Source organism: Leopardus geoffroyi, chromosome C2, assembly GCF_018350155.1.
Source record: "Leopardus geoffroyi isolate Oge1 chromosome C2, O.geoffroyi_Oge1_pat1.0, whole genome shotgun sequence".
NCBI lineage: Eukaryota > Metazoa > Chordata > Mammalia > Carnivora > Felidae > Leopardus > Leopardus geoffroyi.
This window is the reverse complement of record NC_059333.1, coordinates 117,609,466-117,626,151: the sequence shown is the minus strand read 5'-3', so window position 1 is coordinate 117,626,151 and position 16,686 is coordinate 117,609,466. Positions and strand designations below refer to the sequence as shown.

Below are 16,686 nucleotides of genomic sequence, written 5' to 3'. Positions count from 1 at the left end.
TGGAATCCTCAAATAATTCTAACACTGCTGTGGAATGTACGGGATGACTCACAGCATAGTAATGATTTTGTTTAAAATCTATTTGGCAGTGTATCTATGGCCGCGGGCTATCCTGCTACCTGTATATTTCGATTTTGACATATTTTAGATGTTAAGGACAAAAAATAATTAATTGGAATTCAGTCAGTCATCGAAAATCTATGTACTGTTGAATAACATGCCATTTGATGAATCACCGGTGAAATGATAAAACATCAAATTTTGTTTGATGGGTTTTTGTTATTTACTCACTTATCATTTTCAAGTTTTTATTTAAATTCCAATTAGTTAACATATAGTGTAATATTAGTTTCAAGAGTAGAATGGGTTTTTGTTATTTAGTCTCAAACTTGATTTCCATTTATTAAATTATTAAGTAAATATAAATTATTACCAAACATGGAAATGATAAAATCTTTTGTTATTTTAAGATAAAAAATGTTAGATTCCTGATAACAATATTATCAAAGACTCGGAGAGTTCATGCTTTTAGGTGTACCTATATCAGACTAACAATTTACTTCAAATGTTTATTTTAAAAGACCTACTGATCTTTTTTAAAAAAAAATTTAATGTTTATTAATTTTTGAGAGACGGAGAGGGGGAGGAGCAGAGAGAGAGGAAGACACAGAATCGGAAACAGACTCCAGACACCAAGTTGTCAGTACAGAGCCTGACACGGGGCTCAAACTCACAAACTGTGACATCATGAAGTTGGAAGCTTAACCAACTGAGCCACCCAGGCACCCTGACCTACTGATCTTTTTGATCTACCTTTATCCTCAATTTAACATTATTGTTTAGAAGATATTTAAATATAACAAAATTTCTGAAGCCTAAAATATTTTTAACCGTTTTAATAAGTATAGAATATAATATACTTACTTCCAAGAAGCTCCACCTGCTGGTGTATAATTATCAGGTCTAACTGTTAAAGAATGACATAAAGGAAATAAAAGGTATTACATCACACTTTGAAAACCTTTGGAGATATTACTATTAACTTGCTTATCACATGACATTCATTAATTTCCATGTTCTTTACTGGGGAAATATTGAAAACAGCTCACATTTTATAATGAAAAAGAAGATACATTTTTTAATTCAAGTAAAAATTTTAAAAAAAATACAAGAACCCTGAAAATTCCAAGGCAGAAATGCCAAGAATCAGAATAAGAACTGTGGTTAACTCTGTGTTCTCCTGTGATAAAGTGCTAATAGAGTAACTCTTGGAAACAATACTTGGAGAAGATTTTAAAACAGTCTCTGAACAATGATGCCTAAAAGGTTTCAAAACTCATTTTTTTTTTAAAGGAAATGAAACAAAACATCAATGACCCCCGAATGCCTGGCCTTTCCTCTCCACCCTGCCTAACTTCTCTTTCACTCTCAACTCATTCCTCATAGCGATAAAATGTCTTTGTTAAAGCTGAGAGAGGTTATTTTATAAATTATTCTCACTCACACCTTCCTTTGGAGTAGAAAACACGAACAAATCCTGCTGATGCCAACAAAATACCCATTTAAGCAGAATAAGTTATGCCACTAACAGCTAATATAAGGAAAGTTGCTTTATGTAATTAAAAATGAAGTTAACTTACAGAGATAAAATAGCCACAGATAGTTGAGAATGACTATATTAAAAAGTATACAATGCAAATTTTTAAAGGAAATATTCAAATATGTTGTGAGAATGAATTTTCACTAAGGTAGACTCGTGAACCCTGAAGACCATTGTCTTTTCTAACACTTTCTTTTCTATTTCACCTCTAAATTATCTTCACTTTATTTTCCCTTCACATTAATAAACTCACTGGTAATGCTTGAGCTGAAATAGTCATTAGTAACATCGGGTATTGATTGGGCATCACAAGTCCGGAAAATTTGACGTTACATTATTTCCTTCATTCTCCTTGTATATCCTGAGGTACAGGCAAAACTAAATGTCCTCTATTTAAATTTTATTATTGGTAAAAGAGTGCATGGGTCCTCTTTTTTTAAGGTTCACAAAAAATCTTTTCCATAAACAATTTATGATTTAAGATATTATAAAACCTATTTTCAGAATTATGGCAATTTTTAAATATTAGAATCAGTCTTTCATAGAGTACTATTGTTAGTTCTGTTCTCTTCTTTTGAGAAAAATGGAGGGTTGAAAGAAAAGTCACAAAGGATATCCACAGTTATTTAGCGGTGGATCCATTAGAGGTAAGTTAGGGATGAAGAAAATTATGGGGGCAAGACTAAGATTTGAATTTAGGAACTTTAATGTTGGTGCCATGGATCAAGTTTTAGTCTTGAAATTTAGAGACTATCAATTGAGATCCATTCCACATTGGAAAGGTAAATTGTACCTCTCTGCTTTCTAATAGTAGCAGTTGTTTATTTAATGGCTACCGTGAGGTAGTCCTTGTGGTAGATATTTTGACATAGTGTATGATGTAATCCTCACAAAAACTTAGAGACATAGGCATCATTACATTTATCTTGTGAAGAAACAATCCCAGAGAGATTAAGCAGTTTGCCCAGGATCACAGAGCTTGTAAATGGTTGGGCTAGGACTTGAACCTAGATTGATTGTACTGCCACCAGTTTTGACATGCTTTCTACTCTGTTGCATTGGCATCACTAAACAAGTGTTAGGAACTGGGATAAACAATTCTTAAGTGATACTGTGGAACTTCTGAATACCTTTCCTTCCTATTTTCTCTACCCTTACACCCACCGCAGCCTCTGTAATAACATTTGATTTGATCTATCTCTGTGGGCAATACCCCTGGATTTGAGGGTCTTGTTTTGTTCTTGCAGTTTCCTTCAAGTAGTGCTAGGCCACTTATACACTGTGCTCCAAATGAGCCCTTACCACTCTTTGCTATTATTTGATGGACCAGGAATCTTGGAAACTTTAAAAACATTGGATCACGTATTTAGGTGTCAGGGACAGTAAAGCACTCAAGTAGGAAAGCCATAGGATAGAAATCGAACGACAGCCTTGGATATATAGCTTAAGAATAAATTCTTATGTATAACTTATCAGGTTTACAAGTATTCCATTTAGTATACATACTTCCAAATAAATAGGATCTATACATGTGTCTTTGTAGACTTAACTCACTATTCTTACCTATAGGTGACTAAATTATAATAATTATCCTTTGTTTTGACACTAATAGTATAAAATGATATTACCTATTAGAACGTGTTAATCCAGAGAGATAATCTATTTGTTTTATATTTAGGTTTAACTCTACATGAACAACATAAATGCATACACATACATCCATACATGTATACACATGTGTACATGTGTATATATGCATTATATATTTACATACATACCTGAAAATTTATTTTCAAACTGTTAATGGAAAAAAGATTTTCATTAGTCATTGGATGGACTTGATTAAAGGAGAATAGATGTGTTTTTAAATTTTTACTGTGATTTTTTTTTAATTTAGAAGGATTTTGTGTATTTTCCTGTTTATTGAAGAATGTACTATTTTCAAATGTTCATGATTTTATTCAATTCTTCTAGTTCTCAGATAAAATTTAACACACAAAAATTCATTTTATATATATCTCTTGCAGACTTGTGGTATAAAACATTTAAAATGCTCATTTACCCTGTTTAAGTACACTGCTTTAAAGCGAGTAAGTGTTCTTTTAGTGTAAAGTGAATAACTTATATTTCCCTTTGAAGTAAGATATTCGCCAATTTGTGGCATATTTTTATTTTCTGAAATAGGTCACCAAAGGTATAGGTATGGAAAATCGACTTCATTTTAGAACTGAAGCCAATGGGCTCATATCTCTATTTATGGAATGTAAAAAAAAATGTATTCATGTCAAGCATCTGGCTCCGGGTGTGTCATCATTCATGGATGGAAGAAGAATATGTGATGACCATATGTGATCATCAAACGTCAGCCCTCTGGCACTGGTATATCACTTTTATACTTGGCAAAACGTTGTCTGACAACATTCCCAAACAGCTTGCAGCAGTTAATCAACTCTAGTCAGCTATTACAGCTGATCCTTTCTGCAGATGGAAGATGGTAGGTTAGCTTTTCCAGCTCTTTTCCACATCTCCCTGAGCTCTCCAGTCTCTGTAGTACATTTGTCTGCCAGTGGGTTTCTGGAGAAGGCATCTGCAATTATAAACATTTTCCCAGGAACATATGCTGCATGCAGCTTAAACCCTATCAGGCATAACAGAAATCTCTTGTACCTTAAGGGAATTAACACAGAGATTTGATTTTGATAAAGGAGATAGACTTTATAGTTTGAAAGAATGCCAAACAAGCTGAAAACTGCAGCAGATGTGCTGACATCTCAATATCAGTGTATTTCCGATCTTCTGTGGGATAAAGTACAAAAGCAACAATAATATATAAAAGTATAATTGTCCTTTGTGTGCCACATAATTTAGAGGATGGTATTTCTTGATTGATTTATTATAGGGCTTTAATCACCGCTTACCCTCCAATGACTATATCTAATAGTGATATGATCTTGTAAGCACATCGGCCTAAAGATGCAACAGTATCAAAGACAATGATGCTAACTTGGTAACTTGCTTTCCCTTGGAGTTATAGTCATCTTTTGAGATTCAGTTGAGGACCCTGAATTCTTAGATCATTATGGAAGTCTCTCCTGAGTACTTAGATCCTTAACAGCTTTCTCTGCTCTATGCACCTGTACACATTACAACTGTGTGCTTATATGGCTTTAGTACATCACCTTGCACTTCTTGTCAACACTTCTTGCATGCCAATTAGGTTACAGAGTGTTTGGGTGAGAGGGACTAGGTTTTATGCTTTTTACATGTCTCGATTATGGCAAGTACTCAATAAATATTCTTTAATTAAATAGCTGTAGGTGACTAGATGTGTTAGGCAATTCCTTGAGGATACATTTGCTTATACCTTGAGCAATGAGCAGAAGGAGGATAAATGTGCTAAACAGCTCCATCAAAAATGTTCAGTGTCATCACTCTGCCAAATAAATAAGAAAAATAGAAGTGGAAATAAAAGAGACTGAATTTCTTTCCAAATAATAGAAACAATTTTTTTTTCATAATTTCATGATTTATAATGCTTTTCTCACTTCAACACGTCATTTGTTGAAGCCCTTCAACCTTGGTTGATGATGAGGGAGCGTAAGGCAAGCTGAGAGCAACGTACAAGCTAGCACCCCCACTCCCACGTGGAATATGTGTGATACTCCTCGGACACTCCTGGCTGCCCAAGAACAAAGGAAAGGGCTTTAAGTGCTTGCCATGGTGATGTGAGAAACCAAGGCAAATGAAAAATTAAATTCCCTTACTGCCTACAACCCATTGGCAAGTCCTTGAAACCGGCAGAGTGACCTAGGAGCTCAGCTGCCTCGATGATGACACTTTGCTGGGGGCAAAAGGGAATCTTGACTTAACATTATCCTGCCCCGCCCCCCCATCCTGTAAATCTACTTTAACATCTAAAAATCCCTTTGGAAACTTCCTTTGTCTCAGCTTCCCCAAGATGTATGCTGGCAATCATATTCCAAGCTTATGGCCCCCTGATATACGCCTGAAGGGTCTCATGACTGAGGTTTTACTAAATGGTAATAAATGGTGTTTTCCCAATAGGGGCCTGGAAACCTGGCTTCCAAAATTCCTTAGTGATTTACTCTATCCCTAACCCCCTCCCAACTGGAAGGTATATAATTAGTTACCCATCACAACCCCAGTGCAGCTGTTTCTGCCCATGGGTCCTGTCCCGGTGCTTTAATAAGATCACTTTTTTGCACCAAAGAAGTCTTCAAGAATTCTTTCTTGGCCGTCAGCTCCGAACCCCCATCACCCCAAAACCCCATCAGTTGAAAAGCAAGAAACCAAGTTTGTATTCATTTTAAGGGGCAAACGTGTGTAGAAATAGAAAAAAACACCTGGCTTAAATATTCCAGCCCAGGAGGAAGACTGCCTGGCCGAGGGAGAGCTGGCTGCCACACTTGGTTCTCTGGGTGAGGATATGAGAGGCGAAAGCTGCGGTCAGGGGCTGGAGCTCCAGGAAGAAAGCCAGGCAGACCTCTACTTCTTTGGTCTTGTGCATCTGCAAAAGAATGAAAATCTCAGCCCATATTTAAATTTAGGCCATTTCTTTCATTTTTCTCATAGTATCTGTGACTTCTGAATTCAGAGGACCAATGATCTCCTGCCTCCTCTACTGCCTTTCCTGCATTTTCCCTATTCACCGTTGCCGTAACTTACTCCCTAAACCAGAGGAAAAGGAGTGCGGAAGATTGCTAGTAGTGGTTGTGAGAAAAATGGTGGATAATTTGGGCAAAATAAATGATTTCCAAAAAAATATATATATATATTTTTTAATGTATATTTATTTTTGAGACAGAAAGAGACATAGCATGAACGGGGGAGGGTCAGAGAGAGAGGAAGACACAGAATCTGAAGCAGACTACAGGCTCCGAGCTGTCAGCACAGAGCCCGAGGCGGCTCGAACTCAAGGACCTCGTGACCTGAGCCGAAGTCGGACGCTTAACAGACTGAGGCACCTAGGCGCCCCTAAAAATATATTTTTTGGAGGCACATGAAACATCTGCTCAAAGAGCTAAATATTATAAACTCCAAAGTGAAACGGTAAAAGGAACTAGATATTCTCTACTCCTAAAAGGATAAATTTAGACATAAGTTTTGAATCATAATTCTGAGTTTCAAGGCATAGTCTCCCTTCCCTAAATATTATGAGGGTACCTTGTAATTGCTGAGGCTGTTTTATCGCTTTTTATCAATCCTATTGCTATTGCAAAGTTTGCTTCAGGTGCTTATTCTTTCCGCTGTACCAGAACCACGTGGAGGGCTTGTTCAAACACAAATTCCTGGGCCCCTTTCTGGAGTTTCTGATTTCAGGAGTTGGGGGTGGGGCTGAGGCTTGAATTTGCATTTCTATTTCCAGATGAACTAATGCTGCCCCCTGACCATATACTTTGAGAACTAGTGGTTTAATTCTATATACTATGAGAACACACAAATCTAATTGATGAGCTTAAGGGTAGTATAATATCTAATGGAGCTTTGGTTTCTCAGTACTTTGTAATAAAGCACCCCAAAATTTTTGATAGTGTGAATGCCTTTGTAAGCTTACCCGGTATTACAAAAGATAAAATACAGAATTCTTTAATGTTTGGCTTTGATTTTTTTAGAGAATCACCTGTTTTCTATATTATTGCCAGGTGAAAATGTTACTATTTTTTTATCTGTTAGCTTCAAATTTAGAGATTTGCTGCATTAGTCAGGAGCCTGTGTATTATTATGTATAAGCCCTAATGCATGAAAAAGTCTTCTTTTTTAAAAAAAATATAAATTACAGCTTTTCTAGTATCATTTTTCCTTTTTCTCTTCACATGACTGCCATTTATATTACTCCCTAATTAGATACCATTTTTTTCCCAAAGATTATCAGAGTTTTTACTCCTCATCTTTACGAATCCATAAATTATTGGAGTTCTCACACCTGCATTCATTTAGTCTGACAACACTATGCTGTCTTAGATTGAACATAGGTGTGGATCAAGATTCATGATAGTTATTTTCAAAAATTAGAGGGACCATTATGAAAACAAATTATTGTCACTATTCTAAAGACATATGAATGGGAAGGACAAAGGAAAATTGTTCTGGTTTACTGTAAGGTAGAAATTTATAACAGCTGCACGCAGATTTGGATAAGTACCCTCACTATACATAGACTAAAGTTGGAGTGACATCTATATAATTCTCAGATTAGAATGACCTTCCTTCAGCACTGATGCCAAATTCATGCAAGTTGTGTGTATGTGGGGGTATAGTTTTCAGAATCCTTTAAGTCTCTAAAAAATAAATTTGAAGAAAGGACTAAGTTTCCTTTGGAGAAAGTAAGTTATCCACTATTAAGAGAATTCAAGTATAGCGTGAATGAGTTCTTGGAGAGGGATTAAAAACAAACAAACACTGGTGAAGGAACGTGGACATCCAGTGGATGGTCCTTTAAACATTTACATAAACTTTGTAGTAATGATAGGCTCGTTAAGGTTGTGTATACATGTGGTGTTAATGAGGAACAATTGCCAGGTGATTCATGTATTTATTTAACCTTCAGGTTGGAAGAATGGATCAAGATAGGTGTTTAAGTTTGTACATTGAGAATTTGGACATTTAGAATTTGGGCATGTTTAGGGGCGCCTGGGTGGCGCAGTCGGTTAAGCGTCCGACTTCAGCCAGGTCACGATCTCGCGGTCCGTGAGTTCGAGCCCCGCGTCGGGCTCTGGGCTGATGGCTCAGAGCCTGGAGCCTGTTTCCGATTCTGTGTCTCCCTCTCTCTCTGCCCCTCCCCCGTTCATGCTCTGTCTCTCTCTGTCTCAAAAATAAATAAACGTTAAAAAAAAATTAAAAAAAAAAAAGAATTTGGGCATGTTTAGGGTTAGGATCATGTGGAAACAAACTTGTCATTTGTCCTCATTAAACTAGAGGTCCATACCAATGATATATAGCAGTTTGCCTCCCACGGGATTCAACCTGAACTTCTCCCCTCTGGGCATACAAAAAACATACCGGCAAAAATACTCCTTTTGCTCTTGAGAAGGTGGTCTAAGTGGGACCTCAAGCAGTAAAGTGGGAGGAAGACCGTGTAACACCATGTCAGATTTGGGAGAGGAGAGAATGGCCAATCAATAGCAACCGGAAATAGTAACACGGGAACAAACAATCCTTTCTTGGGTTTAGTGCCAAAAGCGCTGTTGTCATTGGCTTTCAGAGAAAAGTAGAGGCAAAACTGTGATGTAGGGAAAACTAGTTCGTAATGATAAAATTGCAGAGAGAAGTTCAACCTGGATGTGGAGGTGTAGGACTATGGCTAGAAAGGGAACTTTATGAAGTGCCAGAAATGTTCTATATCTTAATTTTGTTGGTGGTTACAAGTGCTCTTTAGTTAAAAAATCATGAACTGAGGCACCTGGGTGGCTCAGTCGGGTGAGCTTCTGACTCTGGATCTCAGCTCAGGTCTTGATCTCATAGTCGGGAGTTTAACCCATAAGACTCCATACATAAGGCTCTACTACTTAATAGTGGAGAACTTTTAAGTACATAAAAAAATAATGTACTTCAGTTTGGTGCTCTTTATGCACATATATAAGGATCAATTTTTTAAGCGTGTTTAATGTTTACTTATTTTTGAGAGAGAGAGAGGGAGAGCTAGGGATGGGGCAGAGAGAGAAGGAAACAGAAGATCTGAGTGCTGATCCATGCTGTCAGTGCAAAGCCCGATGCTGGGCTCGAACTCACAAACCGTGAGATCATGACCTGAGCCAAAGTGGGACGTTTAACCGATTGAGCCACCCAGGCGTTCCTGTCTACCAAAATGTTTTAAGTAAATAATGATGATAATCTGTCTTGCCCTCTCAAACCAGATTTCTGATTCAAAAGGAAGCTTCCTTTTCATTTCTTTTAAATAGAATAGAGTCTCTGACAGATGTTTTGCCCACTTCATGTGCTATTTGAAATAGGTTGCAGGAGTATTGGGTTTCCATCTGAAATTTTGCCTCTAAGTTTAGTGGTGAGTCTTTATCATTACTGAACACCCCTGCTTTTTTGGTAGATTAATCATATTTTGATCTTACTATTGCTTTCCAGTCACAAGTTTCTTCAAAGTCTCAGACCACCAGATAAAGATGGAACTCCTTTGAATTTCTATCTGGCTTTGAATTTCTATCTACTCTTTTAAAAATGTATAACTAGCTTATAAATATTTCACGTACTCTGCAACTCTTTACCTTACAGGCTACTGTTGTTGCTGTAACTCTTATAAAGTGATGGAGTGTTTTGGATTAAGTGTTTGTGTCAGTATTCGGTGAAAGAAAAGACTTGTCAAGATTTTTTTTTTAGTTCGTCTTCAAGTATAAAAATGAGGCACACATTAAAATTCATGATTTTGTTGTTTCATGTCTATATTTTACAATTTGTTTGAGCTTTCCTTGTGATACTCAGGGACTGGTGTACATTAAATGTTGAAGAAAAACGAAAAGATTATCTCCTCTGTTCCATATTAAATAGCATCCAAAAGTGTATTTTGATGAAGAAAGCAAATAAGCAATACATGTTTCTTTGAATGCTTCATTAATTTAATTTCGGATATTTTAAATTGGTGTACTCTCTTATCCTATTTGTGATTAGGTTAAAAGGTTTCTGCCAATTATACTAATTTAGCTTCATGCTAAAACTTTTTATTATAGGCTAGAGTTTAATGGTTTGTTCTGATAATGGAATGAAAACACATTATAATTTCAATTTTTATATAACTTCACAAGTGTTTTCAGTGACATTGAAACTCATTACTTACAACAAATCCCTCTCTCTTGTCTTTTGAGAAGGTATTTAAAGTAAAACAGCACTTATGATATTTATGCACTTTTAGGAACATGATAAAATTCCCAGCTCCCCCTACAAAATCCTTAATTAATCTGCTTATTTAAATTAGTTATTCTCTGTTTGCTTTTTTATATATAATTTACTATCAAAGAAGTTTTGAAAGATTTTTGCTCAGAAATGATTACTTTTAGTCCATTAAATTTATTAGAATTTACCACTACACATATTGAATTCTTTAAAATAAATGGGCATATCACACATTTTAAACAACAAATAGGAAATTTAAAAATATTGAACTGTACTTTAACACTTTTTAACTTCTGTGTGAAAAGTTTTCTTCAAATCCCTTTAAACTTGGAATATCAGCCTGTCTTTGTGTTTGGCATTAAATACTGCCCTTCTGAATTCTACTATGCAGCTTTTCTTATTAATTCACTATATTTATATTCGTGATAACTAAAACATTGTTTATATCTTAACTTTTACATTCAATCAAGTAGTTTTTATTATTATTTTTTTAATTTTAATGGAACATGCTCCTTGAAGTTAAAAATTCCAGTGTTCAAAAGTGGTAAGTGACAGGTTACTAGATTTAAAGTATCAATCTCACTGATTGTAACATCCCTGCAACTGCATATTTTTAGTCATAAATAAGGAAACATTTATTAACTGGCTCTATTTACTCTTACCTTTACAGGCCATGAGGATGTCTGAGTCACTTCTTCAAAGGCAGCCAGGTTAAAAGAAAGGCTTTTCCTGTTGCAGCAAGAAGAAAAAACACAGCATGCATAGAACTTCAGAAGGTGTCTGTCTACTTCACGTGAGCTTACAAATAACAGAGAAAGGGAGTGTCTTAGTTTCCAGAGTGATGTATTGAATCACTTTGGACAACAGGGGGAGACGAAGATATCACCAAAGGTAAACACTACTCAGAAACCATCATATCTCTTGGTGGCTGAAGGAACAATTTAAACATAGTAAAAACCATAAAGGAAGACTCATTTTAAGAGTCTTGTTTTCAAGACTCTTTCAAGTTTCTTTCCTTTTTTTTAAAAATTTCTTGGAATATATACCTTTGCATTCACTATTATGTCAGAAACATTCTATGTTTCTAGTTTCTAGAAATCGTCTGTGCCAGAGTTTATGATTCATTTTTCCATCCTGTGTTAACTTCCTAAGAGTTCTAAGCATAATATTTCATATTTTGGAAATGTTTGAACTTCAATATTATTTTTCTCTTGGGATTTTTTTCACACTCTCTCCCCCCAAAAGCAAATAAGCAGGAAGTAGATTATTCCTTACTATTTATGTAATAAATAAATCTGTATTTTCATTTCTAATTGAATTTGACGAATCAGAGGTATTTGAAAATGCAAGCCCTCAATAACCTTGCAAAGTTAATGGCAACACACAGGTGATATTTAACAGTATTGCATACTGAGGGGGAAAAGAAAGCACTGTAACCTTGCATAGACAGCTCATCTTTCTAAATACAGGTGACCAAGTGACCATGGAGATTTTGCTCCCCAAGTTAAATCCCCTGGATGGCATGAATTGCAAAGGTTGAACTTGCAAGATATACTGCATTATAAGTAACACTGTCTACTTCTAAAAATAGTTAAGTGGCCTGATAAACCATAGCCTGTGATGAGAAATTATAAAGTCATTCTCACAGGTTGTTGGCGGCCAAAAGTTTATGTTCTTATTTGGCAAAGAGATATTTCTTTTTATTATTGTTGTTGTTTTGAAGTATTTGGGGTTGAAGAGCTGCTGTTATCTGACCTGTCATTTTGCAGAAGAGGTGAAAAAAGATGATTAGTATCTTAATGAAATTATATGTTTCCTAGATTTCTTACTGTTTGTCCTGGTCATTTGAAAGAAAAACTTCATTCCAAAGAAACTAAGTTGTTATTAACACTAGCAAACCTGGCAACTTTAAATTATGGTCGTAATTGACCAGTTAATTTTGACTTGCTACAGAGCACCAAGTTTGAAATAAAAATCTAAGCCAATTAAACATATATTGTGGCTGTATAAGGCCATCCATCCATGTATTTGGATATGGCCGTATGACTGAGGGAGGCTTTCAGTATTTAACCTGCAAGGGAGAACTTCCAGGCCACCTAACTTGGTGCTGTGTAGGAAGTGCCCGTTTCTTTCTCTCTCTGTCCTGCTGGGGACAGCACCCATATTGCTCTTTCTTTGCAAAGGCCCAGCAGATACCAATCTGAGGTTCCCCCTTCTCTCCATTCCTTTCTATTTCCCAGCTCTTCTAGAAGAGAGGCTCACAAACCCTTCTGATGGACCTTTCGGACGTTGAAGCGTCCTATTACCAAATGCTTGTCCTGCCAGGTAGTGTTGCCCCAAGGGCGGGCCTGGCCACCTCTCCCGCTGCAGTTGCTGCGGTCATTCAACTCCACCTGCATGGTGCCCTCAATTCCTTCTCCTCACACCTGCTGCCTCCACAGAAGCACCAGGACCGCGCTGCCCTTCAGCACGGCGCTCAGAACCCTCACTCTGACCTCTCTGCTTTGTGCTCTGAAGCCCTTGACTGTTTCAAGCAGCATCAATACCAATTTCCCTTTGCCATCAGGCTGCAGTTTTCTCATCGGCTGGCTTGATTCCACGAAATATAGCCAATACAAGGTGGGCGTGTCTAACAGACATAAACCAGGGGATCGCAGTGCAAAAAAGGAGACTTAAAAATGAATTCTCAGGAAACAAGACAACGGGTCTGCCCCTTTGCAGGAAACTGCCCTCTCCCGAGCCTTGCTCTGCTGCTCTGCTCCTTGGGCATGCTCATTTTCTGAGGATGTTCTGCCTTGCCTGTCCTTGTCCCTTCTAAAAGAAGGGTCTCTATTTCCACCCCCCCAACTTCAGCCTTAGCCAAAAGGAAATGGAAAAAAATTGCATCATAATTTCACTGCAATCAGCCCCCCTACTCATGGCCTTTCTGCTGGACACATTGCAGCTGTTCTGAAGAGCTGTTTTTTCAACATTACATAATTGTTTAGAACTTTCCCCATTATTTAATCACTTCATGGTTAGACACTTGACTCAAATTTTCATGTCTGAAAAGGCTCACCAAAGCAGTCTGCCTCAGTATGAAGGAAGAAGCTGCACATTATTTAAATCCAAAGAGTGACAGATAAGCTCCCTGCTATGACAAAAACGGCATTATGCTTCAGACAGCCTCCTTTGAGGAAAGGATGGCCAATGGAGTAAGATGTAAGCCTATAGGCCTGAGGCAGGACCAAAGACCAAGGAAGGGAAGAGCCAGTTCTAGGAATATTTCATGATTATGTTTGTTTTATTATAAAATTATGGGTTCTTAAAAATTAAATATATACACAAACATACATATGTGCATATATAATTGAATATATATACGTACATACATACATATATATATGGAATGAGAAGGAATTATTTTGTTTTCCTGATTTATATTGAGGTATAGTTCCAAAGCACATTTTATTTAGTTGAAACTATGTCTTCTAAAATTCATGACAATGCAGGGCTCCTGGCTCAGTCGGTTAAACATCTGACTTTGGTTCAGGTCATGATCTCACAGTTCATGGGTTTGAGCCCCGTGTCAGGCTCTGTGCTGACAGCTCAGAGCCTGGAGCCTGCTTGGATTCTGTGTCTCCCTCTCTCTCTGTCTCTTCCCTGCTCACTGAGTCACTTCTTCAAAGGCAGCTCACGCTCATGCTCTCTTTGTCTCTCTCTCTAAAATGAGTAAACATTAAGAAAATTAAAGAAAAATAAAATGCATTATGATGCATAAAGTTACATTTGTTTTTAGCCACTGCCTGTTACTACATTTAATGGATATTGTCTTTCCGTGGTAATTTAGATTGTTTCCAGTATATTAGGCAGTATGATTTTTATGCCCATGCGTAGCAGTCTTTTGAAGGTGGTGTACATCCAGAAATGAAAATGCTGGCTATGGAGTATGAAGATCCTCATTTTTGCTGAGTATCATTGCAGGATGTACTAAGTACTAGTAAATATTAAGAAATTACTAAGTATCACTGGAGATCATTGGAGAATTGATCTCAAATGTGTTTGTATCAATTTACATTCTCAACAGTGATGGGTAAGTATTCCTATTTCCACATATCCCTTTCAACACTGGCATGGTCAGTAGGGTGCGGAATTAACTAGGGACTTCCAAATATTGATTTATAAGAAGGCAACATCCAGTCTTCTTTACACTATACCTAAGTAATGTAAACATTTTGTGTCTTTATGTTTTCAGCTATTCCTATCATACTGTATCATATAAGAAACATTAATAGCAAATTTTATGAATAACTGGCCATAAAAGTAATTGCTATAGGTGGGGAATGGTTTGTAAGTGGACTATAATTTAGTGATAAAATAGCTTCTTTCATTCAGTGAGTCTTGTGGCATAATCAGTTAAAATGTGAATCCACTTTTAGCAACTGTGCAGCACGAAAGGTATGCATTTCTATGCATAAATCTTATCCCTCGATTTGTAAGTCCCCATACTGAAACTTGTTGTGGAACAAGACAAGGTGTGTATAAATAAATTAATAAAGAAAATAAACAAATATGTGGTGAAATAGCATTATTATAATCTTTTTCCAGAGTTATTTGATTTATAACCTCACTATTAAATATGAAATATACAATCTCTTAATGTAAACTTGGATGTTTCTTTCCTGGCAATGCACACCTCCTATTTCATTAGTCACTTACGTACACTTTGCAGACCTATCAAAGTGCATTTCTCTACTAACTTATTCAAATCTGTCCTTTTGAGACAAGGCTTTATTCATTCATTCACTAAACATGTATTAACTTTTTACCATGTGCATACCATTATAGAGTATACTCAGATGTAATGATATGGCCCCCACTCTGGGGGATACTCTAGTGAAGTATCATAATATAGGATTGTAATATTCTTTTTATTTTTTAAAACTAAGAGTAAGTTTACAACCTCCTGAAAATACAATGATGTAACTCATCCTGTATTTGAAGAGCAAAGCTAACTGGAATCAGTAATGCATCATTCAAAAGATCAATTCTTCGTTTCACACATACATGTCTGATTTTCCTTACCTCTGTTCTTATCAGACAGGAAAATAATAATTATTAAGTTTTTTTCCTTAAAGAATGAAAGGATAGTAAACTGGATTATGCTTCTTAGCTGTTAATAAAAGATGGATGTCTTACCCCCTCTGCATACTTAAAAGGATATCGATCCAAAGGATAAGAAAAAAAGGAAAAGAATTCTGGATACAGAGAAGAATCTGTAAAACTAAGAGAAAGCCGGTTCTAGAGCGAATCTAGAGGGAGGGTCCCCATTCACCAAGATGGCATGGAAAGGACTCTAATAATTTAAAGTCCGGTGCATAGACTCCATGGGACAAAAGGTATCCCATAATCAGACTATAAGGCCTAAGGAAGAAGCAATAGTTTAGTTTGTGTATAGAAGTTCTTTTTAAATTTTCAGCCTTATACATTTTCTTTACATAGGACTACGTAGAACCGAATGGAGTTTTTTGAAGTATTCTGTCTTCATTGTGTTTTGTCTTCTGGCATTTGCCTGATCTGTTATGTATATTGCAACTTTGAAGAGTTCGTAATTGTACTTTCCTTTAAAGAGTCTAAAAGTAGAGGGAATATTCTGAGAGGTTCTGGCTCATTCCAGGGTACATTACTAGAAAAAGAAATGGAAATTATAAGCAGAAGATGTGGACAGACATCTGACATATCAACAACTGTTTATTTATATGTCCTTCAGGAGGTATGTTTATGTGTGTATCAGAGAGAAAGAGAGAGAGGAAGATATAGAGAGAGAAATAGAGAGAGAGAGAGAGAGAGGGAGAGAGTGAGCGACTGGAGCTACTAACTAGATTGAGAAGGAGAATTAAGATGTCAAAAATCTTCAGAGACTTCAATGCTCCCCACCAAGAACTGCTTTACCATTTTGACAACCTCTTTATTTCTACCATTATTTTACATATACTCACCTTGTGCCTTGGTGCTTTGCCTGGCTCGGTGTGGTCACTGTGTCCTCCCAACATTTGCTTGCACGTGAGACATCATCAAAATCCTGCACCAAGCCCTTCGGTCGCTGCTGCTGACAGCCCAGCAGTGCTCTGCATACAACCGCCTTCATTGGCAGCAGCCGTATCACGCACGGCCGGTGCAGCTGCGATTCAGGGCCAGCTAGACTACACCAATTGTTTCCCGCAGCACTTCTTTGCATTTCCAGCATT

General features: G+C 36.7%; 1 protein-coding gene across 1 annotated transcript in view; it reads right to left on the bottom strand.

The window, feature by feature from the left end:
- The window catches only part of PLSCR5 (phospholipid scramblase family member 5), a 25,445-nt gene extending 8,759 nt beyond the window's left edge, over positions 1-16,686 (bottom strand). Inside the window, exons 1-4 of the mRNA XM_045503360.1 lie at positions 16,438-16,686; positions 11,122-11,188; positions 5,965-6,128; positions 925-967 (exon numbers count right to left, since the gene is read on the bottom strand). Of these exons, the coding sequence (XP_045359316.1) occupies positions 925-967; positions 5,965-6,128; positions 11,122-11,134 (220 nt within the window). The 5' untranslated portion in view covers positions 11,135-11,188; positions 16,438-16,686. The remainder of the gene's footprint in view (positions 1-924; positions 968-5,964; positions 6,129-11,121; positions 11,189-16,437) is intronic.